The sequence below is a fragment of the Pelodiscus sinensis genome, chromosome 9, assembly GCF_049634645.1.
Source record: "Pelodiscus sinensis isolate JC-2024 chromosome 9, ASM4963464v1, whole genome shotgun sequence".
NCBI classification, from domain to species: Eukaryota; Metazoa; Chordata; order Testudines; family Trionychidae; genus Pelodiscus; species Pelodiscus sinensis.
Genome location: NC_134719.1, coordinates 61,734,309 through 61,754,438, shown reverse-complemented (window position 1 = coordinate 61,754,438; position 20,130 = coordinate 61,734,309). Strand labels below are relative to the sequence as shown.

The window sequence follows — 20,130 nt, the reverse complement described above, 5'->3', positions numbered from 1 at the left end:
GAAGCCTGGGATCGTCAGCGGGGGCGTGGCAGACGGGGGGGGAGGGGCTCTCCGGAAAGTTCCAGAGGGGGGGAGGGGCGAGTCGAGCGTAGCCGCTGCGTCAGTGTCAGGTTGCCCCTCCCCCCGGCTCGGGTGCAGCGTCCCCGATATGGCGTCTGCGCGGGAAGAGGTGAGAGGGTCCGAGCGGGGCGCAGAGCCCGGTAGGGGTGGGGGAGGGGCCTGGGCGCTACCCGGGGACGACACGAAAGCGGGGCCAGATGTTGGGGTCCCCCCCGGGCCGGTCCCCCCTCGGGCCTGCTTTGCCTGACTCGGGGACCCCCCCCAGGCGCAGGCAGGCTTGGGAGCGATGGCGCCCCTCCCCCCAGAGAAACTGAGGCCCGGCGCCAGTGGGGGGGGGGCGAGCTCAGCCCCACCGTTCGGAGCTCGAGCCGGGCAGGCGAGGCCTGAGCCCCTGGGGGCCCGCCGCGCCCAGCCCTGGCTGTAACCGTTATAGCTGGGGGGGCCCTTAGCGCAGCTGCCTGCCCATTGCCTCTTCACCTTCCGTCCCTCTTCCCTCGGCCATCGCCCCCGCACCTCGCCCCCCTCTGCCTTCTCAAAATACTGGGGGAGCAGGAAGTGCAGTGCTGAACTGTCCTGTGTTTCCCGGCCGGAATTATCCTGCCCTTCTGCTCTCTGCTCCTTGCCATGCAATAAGTGTAATCCCTGATGGTCAAGATGTTTTTCTAAGCCCACAGGAGGGCTACGTCTACACTGGCATGATTTTCCGGGAATGCTTTTCGCGGGAAAGTTTTCCGTGAAAAGCATTTTCGGAAAAGCGCGTTCGGAAAAGCGCGTCTAGATTGGCAGGAGGCTTTTCCGCAAAAGCACTTTTTGCAGAAAAGCGTCCGTGGCCAATCTAGACGCGCTTTTCTGCAAAAAAGCCCCGATCGCCATTTTCGTGATCTGGGCTTTTTTGCGGAAAACAAATCTCTGCTGTCTACACTGGCCCTTTTGTGCAAAAGTTTTTTGGAAAAAGACTTTTGCCCGAACGGGAGCAGCATAATATTTCCACAAAAGCACTGACAGGCTTACATGAGATCGTCAGTGCTTTTGCGGAAATTCAAGTGGCCAGTGTAGACAGCTGGCAAGTTTTTCCGGAAAAGCGCTTGCTTTTTCCGGAAAAAGTGGCCAGTCTAGATACAGCCGAGTAGTTGTAGCTGATAGGAATGTGTGGACTCCTGCTACTATAGCGCTTTACAGTTGCACTTAAACCTTTCCATTCATTTCCTGACTGGGGGGGAGGGGGGATTACTGGCATAACTATGCTTGTCTAATTGTACTTAATTTGTTGTTGGCCCTAGACTGAATAAGAGACATGGTGGGAGGAGGAGGATCCTAGGAAGCAAGAGATCTTGGGATTCCTAATTTTGGAAGGAGGATCTGCCAGACAGACAACAAAGCAGGATTCCTCCCTAAAGGCAGAATCTAAGTTAAAGTTCTCTGTACCTGTATGAAGCAAAAAACAGGCAGGAAAGGCTGCTGTGCATAAGTCTGCAACAGAAACATCACTGAGGTAATCAGTAGAGCCCTGCTTCTCCTTGTCTCAGACCGAATAAGCCTGGAGATTGTTAATATTCAAGTCAGCCAGGCCATAGCAATCTGAAATGCAGTCAGCCATTTAAAGATGGTCCTCCTAATGATGAAATTGGGTAAGGAATCGTTATCAAATCAATGTTAAGTGATTTACCTATGGTGCTGCACAGACATTTCTTGAAGACACTGAATTGTCTTACCTAGGAGGATGGGTGGGAACAAGACTACGGACAATAATGCTAAGAAGATGAAGAAAGCAAGTGCACAGTTTTGGGTGTGAACTCAAAACACCTTGAGCTGAAGGCTGGTGTGATGCCTTCTGCAGGTGCCCACAATAAAAGATCAGATCATGCCACCAATAGTCTTTAAGGCCCAGCATCCTTTTGTCACTTCTGGGCCTGAGATGGCTGAAAGGCCATGGGATCCCTGAAATAATAAGGGCTGGATGTAACCTAATTTGAAGCCATAAGAACCAGGATTATGCTGAAGAACCAGAGCCACATAAGTGTGAATATGGATCCATTTTATATTAGCTTGCTCAGGTGTCATGTTTTAAATCTAAAATATAAGACAATAGATTTGCCAATTTGATAAATGTTAGTCAATATTGGAATGGAATTTTATTAGGATAACCTTCTCAAGAGCCACATAGATTGGTAATCTACCCTATTATTGCATTTGGAAAGAGAATATTGTAGGAATGTACCGACTACAATGTAATGTCTTGCAAGCAGATGACAGAACTGTATTGAGGCCAAGCAGTTATACTACTGAATAACAGGAATCACTGAGATTTCTTTCTTGCCACCAGACATCAATTCTGTAATATCGCTAGTGCATTTATTATACTTTAATTTTCCAAAAAAGGATCTGTTATGAATATGGATCCTGGTCTCTTCAATGTTTGGTTTGAATTGGAATGGTTTAAAACATCAAAAGAAATTGATAAGTTATTGTTTGAACTTCTCTTAAACCAATATGCCTAGACTTCCAAAGGAGAAACATACATTTGTCATTGCTTAGTTAAAATCCAAAATATGGTTACTTAAGGAGAGTGCAGACCCAATATAACTTGCAGTTATTTACATTAAAATCAAAACAAAATTAAACTACCATCTTTGGAATGAGTCTCACCATCTCTCCATTTTGTTAACTTGGAGAGAGGCATCTGTTCCTGCAGTTGGTCCAAGCATCAGTGCACCTTCTGAATTTTGCTGCTGCTTTTTTGGATTCTGCTAAACTCTGGTGTTCCACAGGGTAATTTCAGTTCATATATGCTGTTCCAGGGTTTGTTGGGGGCAGGCAGGACCACACGCATACACAGTTTTTATTGTCCATTTGAGAGAGGCTCTTGGATTTCAGTTTTCAGTTTCTCTCTGGCCAGTGATATCCAGTAGCAATGTGAATGACTAGTTGAATAGTCGACTATCTGATAAGCAAATGCTTATCAGATAGTTGACACCCTAGTCTGCTAGTCACTCTTCCACCCCAGCCCCCTACCTTTGTAAGAAAGAGGCAGCAATGGGGTGGGGCAAGAGAATGGGCTTCAAAGCAGCAGTGCCCCATGGAGCCTGAGGACTCCTGCGCTAACCCCAGGCGTCATGTGGCACTGCTGTTTTGAAATGCCATGTGGATCCTGAGGCCGGGCTCCCTGCGGTATTTCAAAGCAGCAGCGTCATGTGAAGCCTGGGGTCAGCTGGGGACCCTGGGCTCCATGTGGCGCTACCGCTTTTAAACACTGTAGGGAGCAGGGGACCAGCACTTTTGCCTTTGAAATGTAGCAACAGCCCCAAGTTTTCTGCATTCTATAAAGTTTTACAGCCATGAGTCCTGACTCTCTGTGTTCTGTGCTGTTTTTTTAGCGCTAATCTACCCCTAAAAGTCTTCTGAGAGCCCAGTAAGCAGTGGAAATGTTTTATAATGAATCTAGACGGTATTGACCTCTCATGGTTCAGCAAATTCTCTGGTTTGGCACTGGTCAGGTCCCAATGGTTCCGGACTAGAGAGGTTCAGTCTGTATTTATAGGCCATACACAGAAGGGATGGGAAGGTTTAACCAGTGGGGCTGGAGCAGCTCCTGCCTGCTACCAGCAGGGAGCTGCTTCAGGGGACACCCTATGGTGGAAACGGGTTGCTCCAGTGCAGCCTCTGCTTGTCGTGGGCCCGAGTGTCCTGCAGGCAGGGGTTGCTCAGGTGACCTGGCTGGAGCAGCCTGTGTCCATAGTGGGCTGCTGTGCTTGATCTTCTGGAGTTTGATTTAGATAATCTAGTTAAGACTCACTAAATGGAACTCAGAGGGCACTCCACTGGCATCCAGTATTCCTTGTATTTCAAGTAGTAAGGGAAGCAAACTGGGGCATTTGCTCTCATCAGCCTCCTGCTTTGGGGATGCTGCCAAGCTCAGCTTAAGGTGAACTGACTCCAGTTACATATTCTGCATAGCTGGAGTTACATACCTTAAGCCACACTTCCAGGTCTGGCATAGATCTGGCCTGAGAGAGAGAAAATTCCATACCATTTTTGTCACTAATTGGTAAAGTGAAACGTGTTGTGTGTTTCTCTGCATTTTGCACCTCTTGCTGATGGCTGCTTTAGTCGTCTGTTTCTTTCTGTAACCTAGACCACCCCATTCTAGGGTACTGGCTGTCCTCACTATGAGTCCAAGGTACATTCCCCAAAAAACCCTTGGACTTATAGCAAAACAACTTAGAGTGGGGAATCTTTTTCCTGCAGCTGACTTCCATTTGTGCAAATTGTGGTGGGGGAGGGGTTTGCACGCCTTCAGAGCAGGGAATGGGAGAGCTTATAACATATCAGCTCCTACAACCATCAGCAACTTCAGTGCAGAACGGATGCATACCTGGGTGACTTATAGCAGGCACGCCCTGTAACAAAGTCCAACAGAAAACAGTTTACTGCAAATGATCCTTTTGTGCGGGGGCCTCTCTTCTGGGCCCCATGGTCCTCATACTTTTTTCCCCTCTGGGCTCTCTCAGAGGTTAGGATTCCCCTTGGACCCCACCCCAAAATCCCAAATTAAAAATACGCACATTTAAACCAGTTTGCCTTCGAGTTTGACCTCTCATCCCTGCCACTCTATTCCTCAACTGAGTGCCTCCCTGGGCTCCTTGGCACACCAAATCCTGACTCTCTCTCTACCAGGGCTTCCCATTGGAGCTTGTTCCACTCAAGAGGCTGTTTAGTCCCTTTTCTGGCCTCTTGTCAGACTTCCTCACACAGAAGAGGATCCCAGGGCCAGCTCTCTTTCTGAGGAATGGGGTCCCCTCTTATCCTTCTACTTCCAGACTTCTTCACTTCCTATAAGCAGCTCCTTTCTGCTCTCAGCTTCCTGCCTTTAGAGTGGCTTGTCCCCACCTGGGTTTCATTTTCAGTTAATCCTAGCCCACTCTCTATAGGTTGGCGTCTCAGGCCTTATCTCTTTCACGGCCCGTGAAGGGTATGGACACCATCACAGTTCCTCAAAATGTAGTGGACATAGGCCATGCATTCTTTGATTATATTTAATATTTCATTTCACATCTTTCAGGTCTTACACTATGTGAAGGAATACATGAAACATGTACAAAGAGTGATTGCCTTTGATATATAAAACAGACAGATATAGATCTTTAAATTTGGGATGAAAGCTAGTTGGTTTGAATTTCTTAGGATAACAGACAGTTATCAGTTGCAATTGATCTTTGGTCAGTTCTGGGGTTGACTAACAAGTTATTTCTAATCAGCTTACCTCTGGTTTAGTTGCTATACTTATCTATGGTTTTTGATTAACATACAGCAGATGATAGAGCATTTTGAAAAGGACATGAGGAAGTTATTCTTGTCTCTTCCCTTAGCTCAACCAAAAGAGGTAGGAGTCACTGCTTTGAGTAGGTGAAAGACTTCTTTGCAGGGGAATATGTACTTCTGTATAGGGATGTTAAGTAGCAATTAATTTATTAGTTGAGTAATTTCCATCGACTACTTGACTAGTCGATAAGCACTTCCGCTTTCCACCTTTGAAATGTACAAGAGCCCCAGCGGGGGCTCTTGTGCATTTCAAAATGGAAGCGCCTGCTTGGAGCCCAGGGTCAGTGGGGGACTCAAGTCCTGCGCTGGCCCCAGGCTCCGTGCTATGCTGCTATTTTGAAATGCACAAGAGCTCCCACTGGGGACTTGTGTACATTTCAAAGCTGGCATGCCAGGCGGAGCTCAGGGTCAGCTGGGGACTCCCCAGCTGATCCTGGGCTCTGCCCCGCATTGCAAAGCGGCAGCACTGAGCCCCGGGTCACCCCCCAGCTGACCCTGGGCTCAGTGCGGTGCTGCTGCTTTCAGGTACCCTCCTTCCTCTCCTCCTTGGCAACTAGTCGACTATCCTGTCGACTACTCCTTTACATCCCTACTTCTGTATCAACTTAATTGATGCTTCATGGACCAGTATTACATGTATTGGGGTGGACATATTGATTCCTCTTGTCTTTAGCTCGAAGTGGAAACTAAAATTTTGGAATGTGATTTGAGGTGATTAGTTACAATCTAAGGTCTTGTCTATGCTCACCAGCACCATCTATCTCCTTCAGCTATGTAAACAGCTACATAAATAGCATAGCTGAAGTCGACATATTCACTATGGCATCTTGTGTGCAGTAAGGTCAGCAGGGCTGCTGTCCCATTGACACTGGCTACTGTTCTTGTCTTGGAGTACCATTGTTGACAGGCACATGCTCAGAGATTGATTTAGACACGATAAATCAACGTCTGGTGAATCAATTGCAAAAGTGTCGATCCACGGCATAATGTAGACAAGGCCTTAATTGTCATGGAGAGTAAAGTGTTTGTAGTTTAAGATCTGATCCTTCAGAACCTACCAGCAAGAGAACACTTACTGTGTATCCCGGTGGAGGAAGCTGTCAGTTTTTCCACCTCTAATGGCACAAAGTTCCATGCTAGCTTTGAAAGGACTACACTGTTGCTGATCCAAGACTGAATATTGCCTGTCTTGCATCTCAAAGCACTGTAATTGTTGCTGGGGAATGTCACACCTGTGAAATTCTTAGAACTGAGGGAACTATTCTCCAGTAGGTTGGTTATTTTTTTTATGCCACTGCATACATCCATGGTGTATTTATCCCTTGAATATTGTGTCTAGTTCTGGTCACCCCCATATTAAAAAAGGATATATTGGAACTGGAAAAGGAGACCAAAAATTATGATAGTCATGATATGTCTTCTATACAATGACATACTAAGAGAATGATGGCTTTTCAGCTTAGAAAAGAGACAAGTGGGAATATGATAGACACACTTAATCATGAACGGTGTGGGAAAAGTGAATAGAATGCTATTTACTCTTGAGTACCGTATTTTCCGGCGTATAAGATGACTTTTTATGCTAAAAAACATCCCCCAAAAATCGGGGGTCGTCTTATACGCCGGGTATACAGGCAGTCCCCGACTTGCAGGTAAGAACGGGGCTTTTCTCGCCCCGGAGGACACAGACTGCGGGACCTCGCGGTCCCGCCGCCCGTGTACTCCGGGGCGAGAAAAGCTGCTCCGCGTCTCCCTGGTCCGCGGGGACCGTCCCCAGCAGACCAGGGACACCCGGAGCAAAGCCACAGCAGCGGCAGGGTCCCGCGCCTCTGAGGCTTTGCCAGAGCAAAGCCTCAGAAGCGCGGCACCCCGCCGCTGCTTCGGCTTTGCTCCCGGTGCCCCTGGTCTGCTGGGGACCGTCTCCAGCAGACCAGGGACACCCGGAGCAAAGCCGGGGAGGCGGAGGGGCGCTGGGGTGCTGCCGGTTGGCCTCTTAAGGGGGGGTAGTCTTATACGGCGAGTATAAGACGAAAACCTATCTTTTAACTAAAAAATTAGGGGGTCGTCTTATACGCCCAGTCGCCTTATATGCCGGAAAATACAGTATATAATGCAAAAACCAAGGGAGTCAACCAATAAAATTAACAGGCAGCAGGTTTAATACAAACAAGAGGGCATACTTATTTATATAACCATACAATTAATCTGAGGAACTGGTTGTCATGGGATTTTGTGATAACCAAAACTATAACTGGATTAAAAAAAGAATTAGACAAATTCACAGAGGGAGGCTATCTATGGCTATTGGCCAGAATGGTCAGGGATGTACTCGACAACCAGAAAGAGAAGATGGGTGGATTTTCCCCAAATTACCCCGTTCTGAACGCTCCTCCCTGCAGCTCTGGCACTGGCCACTGGGCTTGAAGAGCCAGTGGTCTGATCTAGAATGGGAGCTTATATGTTGCTCTTATTTCATCAGAGCCCCAGACATGAGCCAGGATCCAGTTATGCTAGAGCACTGTACAAACACAGAAGAAGAATCTCTGCCCCACTTAAACACTTAAAATATCTGTTCGGAGTTTTTAGAGGGAAAAAGCAAACTAAACATTGGGGAAAAATTGCAGACTGTGGAATAGGGAAGTGGTGGTGTTATTGTTCTTTGCAGTACTTAATATTAGACTGAACAAAACATGGTAGGTAGCAGTCCATGGGGCTGGGATGGACAAGACCTGTTCAGTTGTCTAATCCATCTCCTGTTTCTTGTTACTTAGATGATTGAATGGGCTCAGCAGTAAACCTCAGATAGAGGCATATGTCTAATGTACATACATAGTTTTCTGTTCTTAAACCCAGCTGGAGAAAGACTTGGAAGAGGTGAAAGAGCTAATGAAAAAAGCCACTAGGAAAAGAGTTTATGATATCTTGATAGCAGAAAAATACAAGCTAGAGATGGAAATCAAGAATCTGCCAGCAATCAAGATAAAAGAAGAGGCTATGGAGGAAGAGAAACCGCCAACTGTGGGATACACAGTGAAAATCAACAGCTATGGTAGGGTCGCTCTTCCACCCTCATCTCTGACAGAGCTAAAATGAATGATAGAGACACAGAAAGCGGCATTAGCGCCAACTGGTGGTTAACTCAGTTTGTCGCTCATACTCACCTTATGTGTGTCTTTAAATGACAGTGGTTATAATTGCTCAATATAGGCATTATGTTTTAAAAGTGGGAAGGTTAAGGGATCCCAAGAGCTCTGTCTCCAAAGCAAAAGTAATCTGAAGAGCAGTCCCCTAGTATTCTTTCTTGGCACCAGCAGGAGATAGGGAATGGTCTCTTTGGGTTTACCTGCAGCTGGAGTGTGGGGGGAGGGCAGCAGGCTTCAGAGGCCCTAAATCCTCCAGCATTAATGGGTTGGGGATTACTGGTCCTTGTCCTGCTCACTCTAAAATTTCCCTCATATTTGACAAGAATTAGAAGAACGGGTCCTCTCCTGTTACAATCCAGGCACAAGGATGTGCGGGGAGTGTCCAAGATGCTGATCTGGGGAGATAGGGCCCATAGTCCAGCACCCTGCCCCAATTGAATAGAGTACTGAGTGAAAGTGAGCATCAAAGGAAGATGTCAAGAGAGCTGCAGCTTCATCTGCCACCGAGCTCCAATTCTTCCCACTTATTTCTGCTAAGTCAGGCAGAGGTGCCTTGCTTCTCTCTGCAGTGGTAAAGTTGCTCTTTGCACTATGGGGACCAGTGGAGCAGAGCCCTGAAGGTTGTGCCTGGCCTCTCCTCTTCCATTCCTCCATTCTCTGAGCAGCTACCGCCTTCCCTCTGCAGGCAGTTGCAGTAGTGTATGGCCTGTAGTGGAAGACATGCTGTCTTTTAGGGGAGCAGTGGTTGTTCAGAGGAACACCTCTCATGAACCACCGAGAGCTGGGAGACACCTGTCTGATTTTTCTCCCTTTCAGGTTGGGATCAGTCAGATAAGTTTGTGAAGATTTACATCACGTTAAATGGAGTGCAGCAGCTTCCGGCTGAGAATGTGCAGGTCCACTTTACGGAGAGGTGAGTCCAGACTGTGGTTATGTTGTACCAGGAAGAGCATATTGGAAGAGCTATGCACTGAGATTCAGGGGCCTTTTGTAATGAATCGTCTTCTAGATTAAAAATGTAAATTGTGCAGTCATACTTTGGCATATGCATATGTAGCTGTCTTCATAAGATCTCGAAGTATTTTATTAATACTAGTTAAGCTGTACATCACTCATATGGGAGTTTTGGTGGTAGCCCCATTTTGTGAGTGACAAAACCAACATTGAGAGGTTAAGTGATTTAGTCTGAGACAGCCATGAAAAGAATCCTAAATAGGACTTCTAACTTATAGTTCCTTGTAACCTTTAGATAATTGTTCCTCCAAGGAATCTTCTAGTATTGCAACAAGTAGGGAATCAGAACGTCCTAGACAAACAACCAAAGCTTGCGGGTTCAGTTTCGCGAAGAGTGAGGCTCTTAAGTATCTGTTTGCACATTGTATATGATAAGGAAATAAAGTCTGTGCATTCATTACCCACACACTTTCTTTATTCCAGGTCATTTGATCTTCTAGTGAAGAATCTGAATGGGAAGAATTACTCTATGACCTTCAATAACCTTTTGAAACCCATCTCTGTGGAAGGCAGCTCAAGGAAGGTCGGTATATCTAACCTATGTAGGTACTTATTTAGACTCCTAAATGAGCCTGATGCAGCAGAATGTAACCTTAAACCTTTTCACATCAGCCTCAAAAAGGAAACAATAATCATGACTTCATATATTCTGTTGCTGCAAACTCCACTCCATGTAGCAGAATTGCATGCCAGAATCCATGTTTTTCTTTTAAAGCCTTGGGGACTATATTTTCAAAGGTATTTAGGTGCCCAAAGATGCAGACAGATGCTTAGCAGGATTTTCAAAAGTGCCCAAATACTTTTGAGGATTTCACTGAAATCAGTAGGAGTTAAGCATCCATTCACGTGCTTTTGAAAATCCAGCCTAAGTGTCTGTGTGTATCTCTAGGATCCTAAATATCTTGAAAGTTTGGTCACAGAGTCTAGCTCTTAAGATTGCAAAAAAATATCCCAGACCACAGAGAGGGCTTGTGTATGCAAACGCTTACTTTGTGGCAAGTGGGAGCATGAATCTACTTTGCTGCGCACCATCTGTCCATAAGGACACTGCTGAGGAGCACTAAGAGTTAGCGTGCTTTGATATATCCTGAACAAACTCTTAGGGACCTTGGTGGGGTCCAGACAGACACATGATGTGCTGCAGGGGAGTGCAAAGTAGATTCATGCCCCCGCTTTCCTTGCTAAGAACAAAATATTTGGGTAAACAAGCCCAGAGAGTAAGTAGATGCCTGAGTCTATACATAGCCTGAAACAAGAGCTGAGTTATCCCATTTGACTCAGTGGGATTGAAATTAATAGGCATAAGGTTTAAAACAAACAAAAGGAAGTATTTCTTCCACAGGTTGACTGTGCATTGTGAGAACTCTCTGCCACAGGATGTGAAGACCAGGACTTTAACAATGTTCAAAAAGCACTAAATAAATTCATAGAGGATGGATCCATCAATGGCTGTTAACCAAGATGGGTAGGGAGGGTGTTCCTAGCCTCTGTTTGTCAGGACTAGGAATGGGTGTTGGGGGGGTGGGATCACTTGGTGATTCCCTGTTCTGTTCATTCCTTTTGGGGCACCTGGCATTGGCCGCTGTCGGAAGACAAGACACTGAGCTAGATGGACCTTTGGTCTGACCTAGTATGGCCTGCCTTATGTTCTGTGTTCAAAACAAAATAACCCTGAGTGCTCCAGAGCAAAATACTAACTGAGACAGCAACTCACTGAGGGTATGTCTACACAACCCCCCTAGTTCGAACTAGGGGGGGTAAGGTAGTCATATGGAGTTGCAAATGAAGCCCGGGATTTGAATTTCCCGGGCTTCATTTGCATGAAGCCGGCCGGCGCCATTTTTAAATGCCGGCTAGTTCGGACTCCGTGCCGCACGGCTACACGCGGCACGGACTAGCTAGTTCGGATTAGGCTTCCTATCCGAACGAGCTAGTCCGTGCCGCGTGTAGCCGTGCGGCACGGAGTCCAAACTAGCCGGCATTTAAAAATGGCGCCGGCCGGCTTCATGCAAATGAAGCCCGGGAAATTCAAATCCCGGGCTTCATTTGCAACTCCGTATGACTACATTTACCCCCTCTAGTTCGAACTAGGGGGGTAGTGTAGACATACCCTGAGAAAGTTATGAGCATTCAGCAATAGAATACGAGACTCTCTTCTGATACTTTACTTGTTGGGGATGTAACAACTATCTTCTATAGTAAAAGTCCTGGATTCACCTCTTACTGTCTCATTTTGTTTTCTTTGCCTCCCCTTATAGATCAAGACGGATATGATCCTTGTGTTGTGTAAGAAGAAACAGGATGAAAAGTGGGATTGTCTGACTCAGGTGGAAAAAGAGAGCAAGGAAAAAGAGTGAGTGTCCCTTCACTCCACCCCTAACAAAACTGCATTAGTGTCACAAAAGGAAGCGGATGTGCACTGTGCCTTTAACATCTCCCGTCTACGGAGTGAGAATTATTGGTTTAAGGGTCTAGCATTTAAGCTCTTTTTATGGCCTAAGAATTATTTCATAGTTATTTCCCTGTTCTCAGTAATCATTTGGTCTGGGGATTCCTTTGGCACTAATGATTAGTGCACTGGGAAGGAATCTGCACTGAGTTGCTAAAGTCATGCCACTTCTACTGCTTGAATGCTCCAGGTGAGATGCCCTTGGTACACTCTTAAATGGTTTCAATAGGCTACCTGGTGACTGGTGCAGTACAAGAGGTGTGGTGGTGAAGACTAGCAATGAGAGGCTTAAAGTTAACTGTTCATCAAGCCACATGTTCCTGTCTTGAAGGTTATATCCCCTGTAAGTTGTGCACATGTGCAGTCATGCAGGAGAGATTCACATGCTGCCCAGCTGATCGTTCTGCAGTTGCTCCCAGGAGGGACCCTTTTGCAGAGTGGGGGGAGGAGGGGGAGTGCTGATGTCAAGGTGCTTCCCTGCCCCTGTCCTCAGTCCTACAAAGAAGGGGAGGGACACAGCCTGACTCAGGGGAGAACTCCAAGCTACTACAGTCTGAAAGGTGAGTGACTGCCTGCCTTTCTTAAAGAGGCAGTGTATGCTGTTTCTGAGATTTTGCTCAGCAGCTAGCTTACACAGTCTGTCTCACTCATTCACACACATTCACAAACACATACTCTGTCTCTCTTGCACTCTTTCCCGTCCCTCCACCCCCTTTGTAGAGCGGAGGGGAGATGAGGGCTCAGGAACAGAGCAGGACAACTTTCAGTGTCTTAAAGCGATAGCACGTAAGGGTTTCTGAGAAACTTGCCTAGCAGAAGCTAGCACATACACTTTCACACGTTTAGTCTGCCTCTTTCACGCTAGGGATGTAAAAAGTTGTTTAAAACAGTAACTGTTCAATATCCTGTCAGTTATATGGTTAAGTTTGTTTTGCCTGGGGATGTACAACTTGCTTCAAGCTCTGCCATAGGAGCTGGCAAGTTCCATCGGAGCACACACTGGGTCCTGGTAACTGGTCCCGCTCTCCTGGTTGGCTGCTTCCCGCTGCGGGCGCTGCAGTTTAGCAGCAGACAGGCTCCATCTTGGCATGTGTCATGTCCTGGCAGTCAATCCTGCTCTCAGGGAGCCGTCTGCCCCCCCATTGTGGGCTCTGCAATTTAGGAGGCGGCAGGATCCCTGCATGCACTGGCCCCCTGCTACCAGCTCCTCTCCATGGATCCCAGGCTCCAGCTGGTGCTGTGGGTTCTGCTGCCAGTAACATCCCAGCCCGCTACAGGGTCTCTGCTGCTGGTCATCTACCTCTGCTTTCCTGCAGTTAGCCTCCTGGCTTGCCCCATGTCCTGGCTGCTGCTAGGACTTGGGGTTCTGCTGTTAGTCGCCGACATCAGTTTCCTGTATACCTGTCTTGGTGCCAGCGTTCTTAATGTGGGATGCTGGCTCCTACTGGAGCTTTGCTGTCAGCACTTCCCTAATCTTCCTGTGCAAAATATCCCTACCTCCCTCACACTTTGGTAGTATCCCTCAAAGTCTTTCTTACCACATGTCTTTGTTTTCCCCTTCAAAGTATTCCTTCCCCACTTTGCTAATGTCCTTTCAGTTCCTTTGTACCACGTCTTTTGTTTCCTACCCCCAAAGTATTCCTTCACCCCTCACGCTTTGGTAGCGACCTTCAAGCCGCTACCACATGTCTTTGTTTTCCTGGGCAAAATACAGCAATAATACTTTGCCAGCGTTCACTTTGTGACACTTTGCCAGTGTTCTTCACAGTTCAAATAGCATTTAAGTTTTATTTTATTTTATTTTTGGTGACAGTGGTTGCGTAGTTAAGATGGAGCGATCAAAAAGGAGTGCTGCCTGGAATCATTTCACAAAAATAAGTGAAGACGCTGTTAGATGTAAACTGTGTTCTGGAGAGCTGAAATATGCAAAGAGTACCGGATCAATGCTCAACCATTTGAAGCTGAAACATCCATTTCTTTCATGTGACACAGAAAGCAGAAATCAAGCAGCGCTGACAGCGTTTATTTCTGGCAATTCAAGAAAATGTACCGCAGAACGCGAGGAACAACTAACAGAATTGTTGTGCACCATGATCACTACAGACATGCTACCTGTGAGTGTCATTGAGGGTTCAGGTTTTCGTGCACTGATGAATTTCGTAGAACCAGAATACAATGTGCCTGTGAGACAGACAATAACTTTGCGATTAGAAAAGTGCTATGAAGCCTGCGTGAAGTCTCTCCGTCAAAAATTGGACAAAGCTGTTCAAGTAGCTTTCACCACTGACTGCTGGACGGCATTAACTACAGAAAGCTACATGACTATCACTTGTCATTACATTGAAAATTGGGAGCTTCGATCCTCAGTTCTGCAAACGGAAAGTCTCGCAGAACGACATACAGCAGAAAACCTTGCTGCAAAATTAAATACTGCAGTGGACAGATGGGGACTGGCAGGCCGTGTCCTGGCGTGCGTACATGACAATGCAAGCAACATTGTGCTTGCCAACACACCAAGGTATGTTGCATGGGAATCCATCAGTTGTTTTGCTCATACCTTGCAGCTAGCCATAAGTGATGGATTCTCTGTCAGTCGTGTGGAATGTGCTGTTACAGCTGCTCGTAAACTGGTTGCACACTTCCACCACAGCCCCGTGGCCACAAAAGCACTGGAAAGAAAACAAATTCAGCTTCAGGTTCATCAACACAGTCTGATCCAGTCCTCTAAAACTTGCTGGAATTCCGTATATGACATGTTCGAAAGACTCAGTGAGCAAAGGTGGGCTATAACAGCTGTGCTTTCAGATAGCAACGTAACAAAACAGTCTGATGCCCGAATGCTTCAGCTGCAAGATGAGCACTGGCAATTAATAGAGGATCTCTTACCGGTGCTTTCTACTTTAAAGTGCGCAACAACTGTCATGTCTGCTGAACAGTCAGCTTTAATTTCCAATATTTATCCAATTTGCAACAGTCTTCTCCAAACTCACCTCAAAAGCGAAGCTTCTGCTGAAAACGCAACTGTCACTGCCTTCAAGAGTGCTGTTAGTTGTTCTCTGGAGCGCCACATGACACCCAGTGATCCTGAAATAACTGGCAAACCAGCACTTATTGCCTCCTTGTTAGATCCACGCCATAAACACCTGCGGTTTCTTTCACCGGTTGTCCAGGTTGCTGCTAAGGCAAAGCTTCTAGAGCTTGCATCCAGATTAGAAATAGAAGAACTTCCAAGTGCTGGAGCTGAACTGCGAGGTGCCGAGCCAGATGAGCTGGAAGAGCCACCACTGAAGAAAAAGACGAGTGCCATAGTGATGCTTCTAGGTGAAGGTTACACGGAAAAGGAGAATGAGGACGCTGTGGAAAAAGAACTGGAAGATTACTTCAGGGAGCCTTGCCTTTCCTTGGAAAGCAGTCCACTGGAGTGGTGGAAGATGAATGGCCAGCGCTTTCCACGACTTGCGAAACTGGCAAACAGTTACCTGTGCATTCCCGGAACATCTGTGCCTGCAGAACGTGTGTTTTCTAACGCTGGCCTGACTGTTAATCGGCTCCGCTCCAGACTGACACCAGAGCATGTCAACATGTTAATTTTTCTTAACAAAAATAAGCAGTAGAATTGAAAGAGTAATCTGACGTGTTGGGCTTTGGACAGCTCAGGGATACAATGAGCAAAGTTTAAAAAGTTAGTTTAATTTTCACACACAAGGCTGGGCTGTTTTTCTTGTTAATAAAGGCATTTGAATACATAGGTGTGGCTGATTCATTGTGAGCCCTTGGCACTGGAACATCTGTAGTGCAGGTGCAAACACGGCCAAGCTGAAATGCCAGGTACACCTGGAAGGGATCCGGGGCTAGCAGCAGGGACCATAGTTCCCTGTCGAGAGCACGCTTGCGTACCCGTAGAAGAGGAAAGGAAAGGCCACGCGTCTAATTGATGGCAGGCATGGCTTTGGTTCCACTAATTAGGTGCCTTTGAGGACCCTAAAGAAGTGTGGAAAGTGAGCAGAGGTGGGGAAAATTGATGGGTCAGGTGGGGTTTGGGATGTCCCACTCCCAGCCAGGCTGCCTTGGACAGCCAGGGAAATCCCTGCTGCAGCTGGCAGGCAGAGGAGCATTCCACTCCATGCAGCCCCAGCTGGCCTGGAATTGTGAGCTTCAGCTGTACTGAGGCAGCAGGGAGAAGACAGTCTACCTCCATTTCAGCCCACCTGGGCTTTGGGAACTGGGAGAAACTGAAAGTCTGAGCTCCAGCTGCACTGGGCAGCAGGAAGAGGGGGGGGATTCCCTTTAAGCCCCAGCAGGGCTAGGAGGAGACAGACAAATTCTGGCTGGAGAAGAACTCCAGTAACTGTTGGATTTCTTTAAAAAATAAGTCTTGTATTTTTAACCTGTCAAGTCTGACTGAGCCTGGCTGCACTGGCACTGACCAGGAGAGATGCCTCCTCCCAAATCATTTCTAAAACTTAATGGAAACCGCTTGGATTCCAGACAAGTGATTTCCATTAGGTTTTACTATTTGTTTGGGGACAGGCACTAGATCACGTGTAGTTCCAGTTCTTCAGAGTAGCTCAGTGACTCATAAGAAAGAAGCACTAGGTTTAGTGTTGTGCTTGCGGGATGAAGACCTTATTTGCAAGCTCTGGGATGCAGGGATAGAATCATAGGACTGGAAGGGACCTCGAGAGGTCATCGAGTCCAGCCCCCCCGCCCTCAAGGTAGGACCAAGCTCCGTCTATACCATCCCTGACAGATGTCTATCTAACCTGTTCTTAAATATCTCCAGAGAGGGAGATTCCACCACTTCCCTTGGCAATTTATTCCAATATTTGAGGGATGCAACCTCAAAGCCATGTGTTAAATGCTCTGTTTCCTTTAGGGCGTGGGGAGGGAAGAGTTAAAATGTAATGAGCGTACTCTGATTTTTTTCAAGTTGGTGAAACAGTGTGAAACCAGGAAAACTTTGCCTTTTTGTACAGGGCTTTGCAGCATTTGCACATTTCAAATACACATAACCGACCATTTGTTTTATTTTCCTTGGTGGTGTTTGCTTGCTTTCTGTATTACTTACTGTATTTATTTTTACTGATTTCTGTGGGTGAAATATTGAGCTGATATCCCTTACAAATTGTATAAACCTATGAGTGACTTTTGTACTCCTTCCAGTATCAGAAAATATTGTATTGGTATTTGCGAGGTGGGCCTGATATTTTTAGTTGACTCAGATGTGTTTTTCAGCATCATAAAGCTATGTTCAGATAATACGTGTGATTTTGTGAACTGCAGAATCCATAGCATAGTGCTACTTTGGCAGATGCTTTATTTTGTAAGACATTTCCCCTGAAGATTTGGTAGTAGGTCTAGTAGGAGAAGGTTATTATTAAATTGGGCCTCTGCTGCTTAGTTTTCTGCTTTCACTAATGGCTATGCCTTTCTTTATATAGCTGTTTTGTGTGTGCCACATTTGGGAGTGTTTACCAGCCTGAGATGTTAGAAAGGATGATAAAATACATGTACTCCAAGGGCAGTGTTAATTATTTTTTTTGTTTTCATATTAAATATCTTAGCAGTGACCTTGTTAATTATGCCTTGTTTTAATATTCTTCCATATCTACGCACTTTTTTTGTTTATAAACGTGAGGATACATGCCACAAGATCTCAATATTGGTGCACATATTGCACACCAAAATTGAATCTGCTCATGGATGGAAAAAATTAGAAGGAACACTGGCTGGCCTAGGACCCCGAGAAAGGGACCCAGGAACCTGCCAACCATGGAGTCCACAGCATGAAGCAATTAGCGCTCCAGGAGTGGGGCTGGCAGAGCCCTGTGAGCACAAAGGGTAGGTGGCTGGTTCTCTGGGAGCAGGGCTGGCTGCCAGGACTCTGCGCTTGCTAGGACGGAGCTGGCCATTCCAAGTTAAATAGCAGAACCTGCAGCGGAAGGCAGCCAACTCCCTGAGAGAGAGGCTGGCAGTTAGGACCCAGTGTGTGCCTGGACTGAGCCTGCCAGCTCCTAAACTGCCCGGAGCTGGGGGCAGCTGGCTGACTGCAAAGACCCTGGGATAGAGCCTGCAGAGACCACAGTGAATAGGGAGAGGGGGCACAGCCAAACTCCCCAGCTGGGCGGTTTAACTGATAAGCATATTCTCTTTTTCTCTCTCATGCTCATCTGTCACACTCACCTCCCAACACATACCTGTAGTATAGTTACTACTTAGTACTTCTTACAATGCACATAATCTCTAAATTCATTTTTTGAAAGTGTCATTTTAGTGTTTTCACTGTTCTGTGCATTTCATAATTTGTATTTCTCTTGCACTTGAATTTAATTCTTTGAGTTCTAAAATTCCTGTCCTGAGCAATTATTCACATGGTAACTTTAAAAAAAAAATCTTGGTTTGTTGTTTCTACTGGTGGGGCAAATAGCACATTTGAGAGTGCACATAGGATGTATTCTATTCATAGATGGAAGAAATTAGAAGCAGCACTGCTTGGAGGCAGTATTGCTGAATATGAGCTGCTGTAAATGGGACTGCGTGCTCTTAGAGGCTTTTACCCTGCAGGAGGTAGTGGAATTTTCCCTATCCCTGTTGGTGATGGTCTGAGGTATTTTTTGGTCCCTCCTTTGTAGCTCTGCATTATGGAGAAATAAAATGGGACCTTGTTGGCATTCCCAGCAAATCCATTGGACCTAGCTACAAAATTTGGGTTCAGATCAAAACTACCTTCCTTCTGCATCCATATCTCATAAGTCAAAAGATGCAGGACACTGTCACGGTCCCAGCTGATCTATACAGGTCTATACTACAAATTCAAGAAGAGCTAAACTATATAGTTTGAGTTACATTAGTAGAATAACTCCGGTCAATGTAGCTTAGACCTACTTACTGCAGGGTCCACACCTCGCTAGGTCGACAGGAGAAACTCCCTTACTCCTCTTGTTCCAGTTGGAGCATCGGAATGTATGTCTGAGCAATTGGTGGCCAATCGCCATAGCACAGTAGATCCTGGCAATATTGGAGACAAGCGCTTGGGCTCAACTTTTGGAGACTGGCTCTCAGCATCGAGTCCTGCACCTGGGGGACTTGCTCCCCCTGCTGGTCAAACATCTTGGTTCAACCCTTGGCTTTTTAGTTGGCTCTTCTGCTAATTGAAACTCCTTGCATACAGTACTAGAGGCAAGATGACGGCAGAAGCCATGGGGCGGGGCAGTTCCCCCTCTGCTTGCCAGTGAGAGCAATGTAAGTGCTTATGGTTATATTTCTGATGATAGTCAGCTGACAAATAAGATGACCAAATAAGTCAAAGTATATGCCCATTTATCCTTTGGCAGTGAAACCTGTTTTAAGGTGCCAGGTGGCTTAACAGATGTAATAGGCAGGGATACTTCAGGATTGTCACATTGGTAGGAAGCTGATTTAGTGATCTGGGGCATTGATTTCATGGTAACAGCAGACATTGATTTTTGGTACTTCCTGAATCCAGTGCTATATTTAGCTACCATTTCCATGAACCTAATCTACACCTATTTCAAACCCTAGTGCCCTCTACAAGGTTCTTCCTGTGCTCTCCTGCCCTCTCCCTTTATTGGGAGAGCTCAAACAGAGAACTCACCTTGAGACGCCATAAACACCCTTTTCTAAAACCCAAAGCAAAATGCTGCAGAGAATTGTTATAAATGACTGAGGCTTGTAGACATCATGACACAAATAATACAATGATAAACTTATTTCATGCATTTTAACCTGTCTTACAGGAAAGCCTCATATGACACCTCAGACCCTGGAGAGGGGCTGATGAACCTTCTGAAAAAGATGTATGCAGAGGGAGATGATGAGATGAAAAGAACCATTAACAAGGCCTGGGTTGAAAGCAGAGAGAAACAAGGCAAAGGGGATATACCATTAGATATTTGAAACTTCTCCAAAGGCTGCTTTGATATGGACCTTCCATATGAGACTTTTGCTGTGCTGCAGAGATCAGTTCTACAAGTGCATTGTTTACACATCCTTCTTCCAAGCAAAGACACACACCTGTTTCCCATTTCAGGTTGGAGAAAATATTTAAATAAAATATACATGTAAAGCATTTATTTCTGTTGAGTGGGTTCCTCCTCTTCCCAGAAGAGTAGGAAGTATTTGTAT

The 20,130-nt window shown here is 46.2% G+C and overlaps 1 protein-coding gene across 7 annotated transcripts; it reads left to right on the top strand.

Annotated features, from left to right (window-relative positions):
* The first annotated feature begins 15 nt into the window (after positions 1 to 15).
* Positions 16 to 20,074, top strand: CACYBP (calcyclin binding protein). 7 transcript variants are annotated; one of them, XM_075936928.1, is made up of 7 exons: positions 16 to 169; positions 1,341 to 1,552; positions 8,233 to 8,428; positions 9,339 to 9,435; positions 9,960 to 10,059; positions 11,795 to 11,889; positions 13,799 to 15,731. In XM_075936928.1, the coding sequence occupies exons 3-7, from the start codon at positions 8,266 to 8,268 to the stop codon at positions 15,597 to 15,599; spliced, it is 2,256 nt and encodes a 751-aa protein (XP_075793043.1). In that variant the 5' UTR covers positions 16 to 169; positions 1,341 to 1,552; positions 8,233 to 8,265; the 3' UTR covers positions 15,600 to 15,731. The 7 variants fall into 7 exon arrangements, with proteins under 7 accessions (XP_075793043.1, XP_075793044.1, XP_075793042.1 ...); XM_075936929.1 differs by having other exon boundaries at positions 8,151 to 8,428; XM_075936927.1 differs by lacking the exon at positions 1,341 to 1,552 and having other exon boundaries at positions 20 to 169.
* The last annotated feature ends 56 nt before the right edge of the window (positions 20,075 to 20,130 follow it).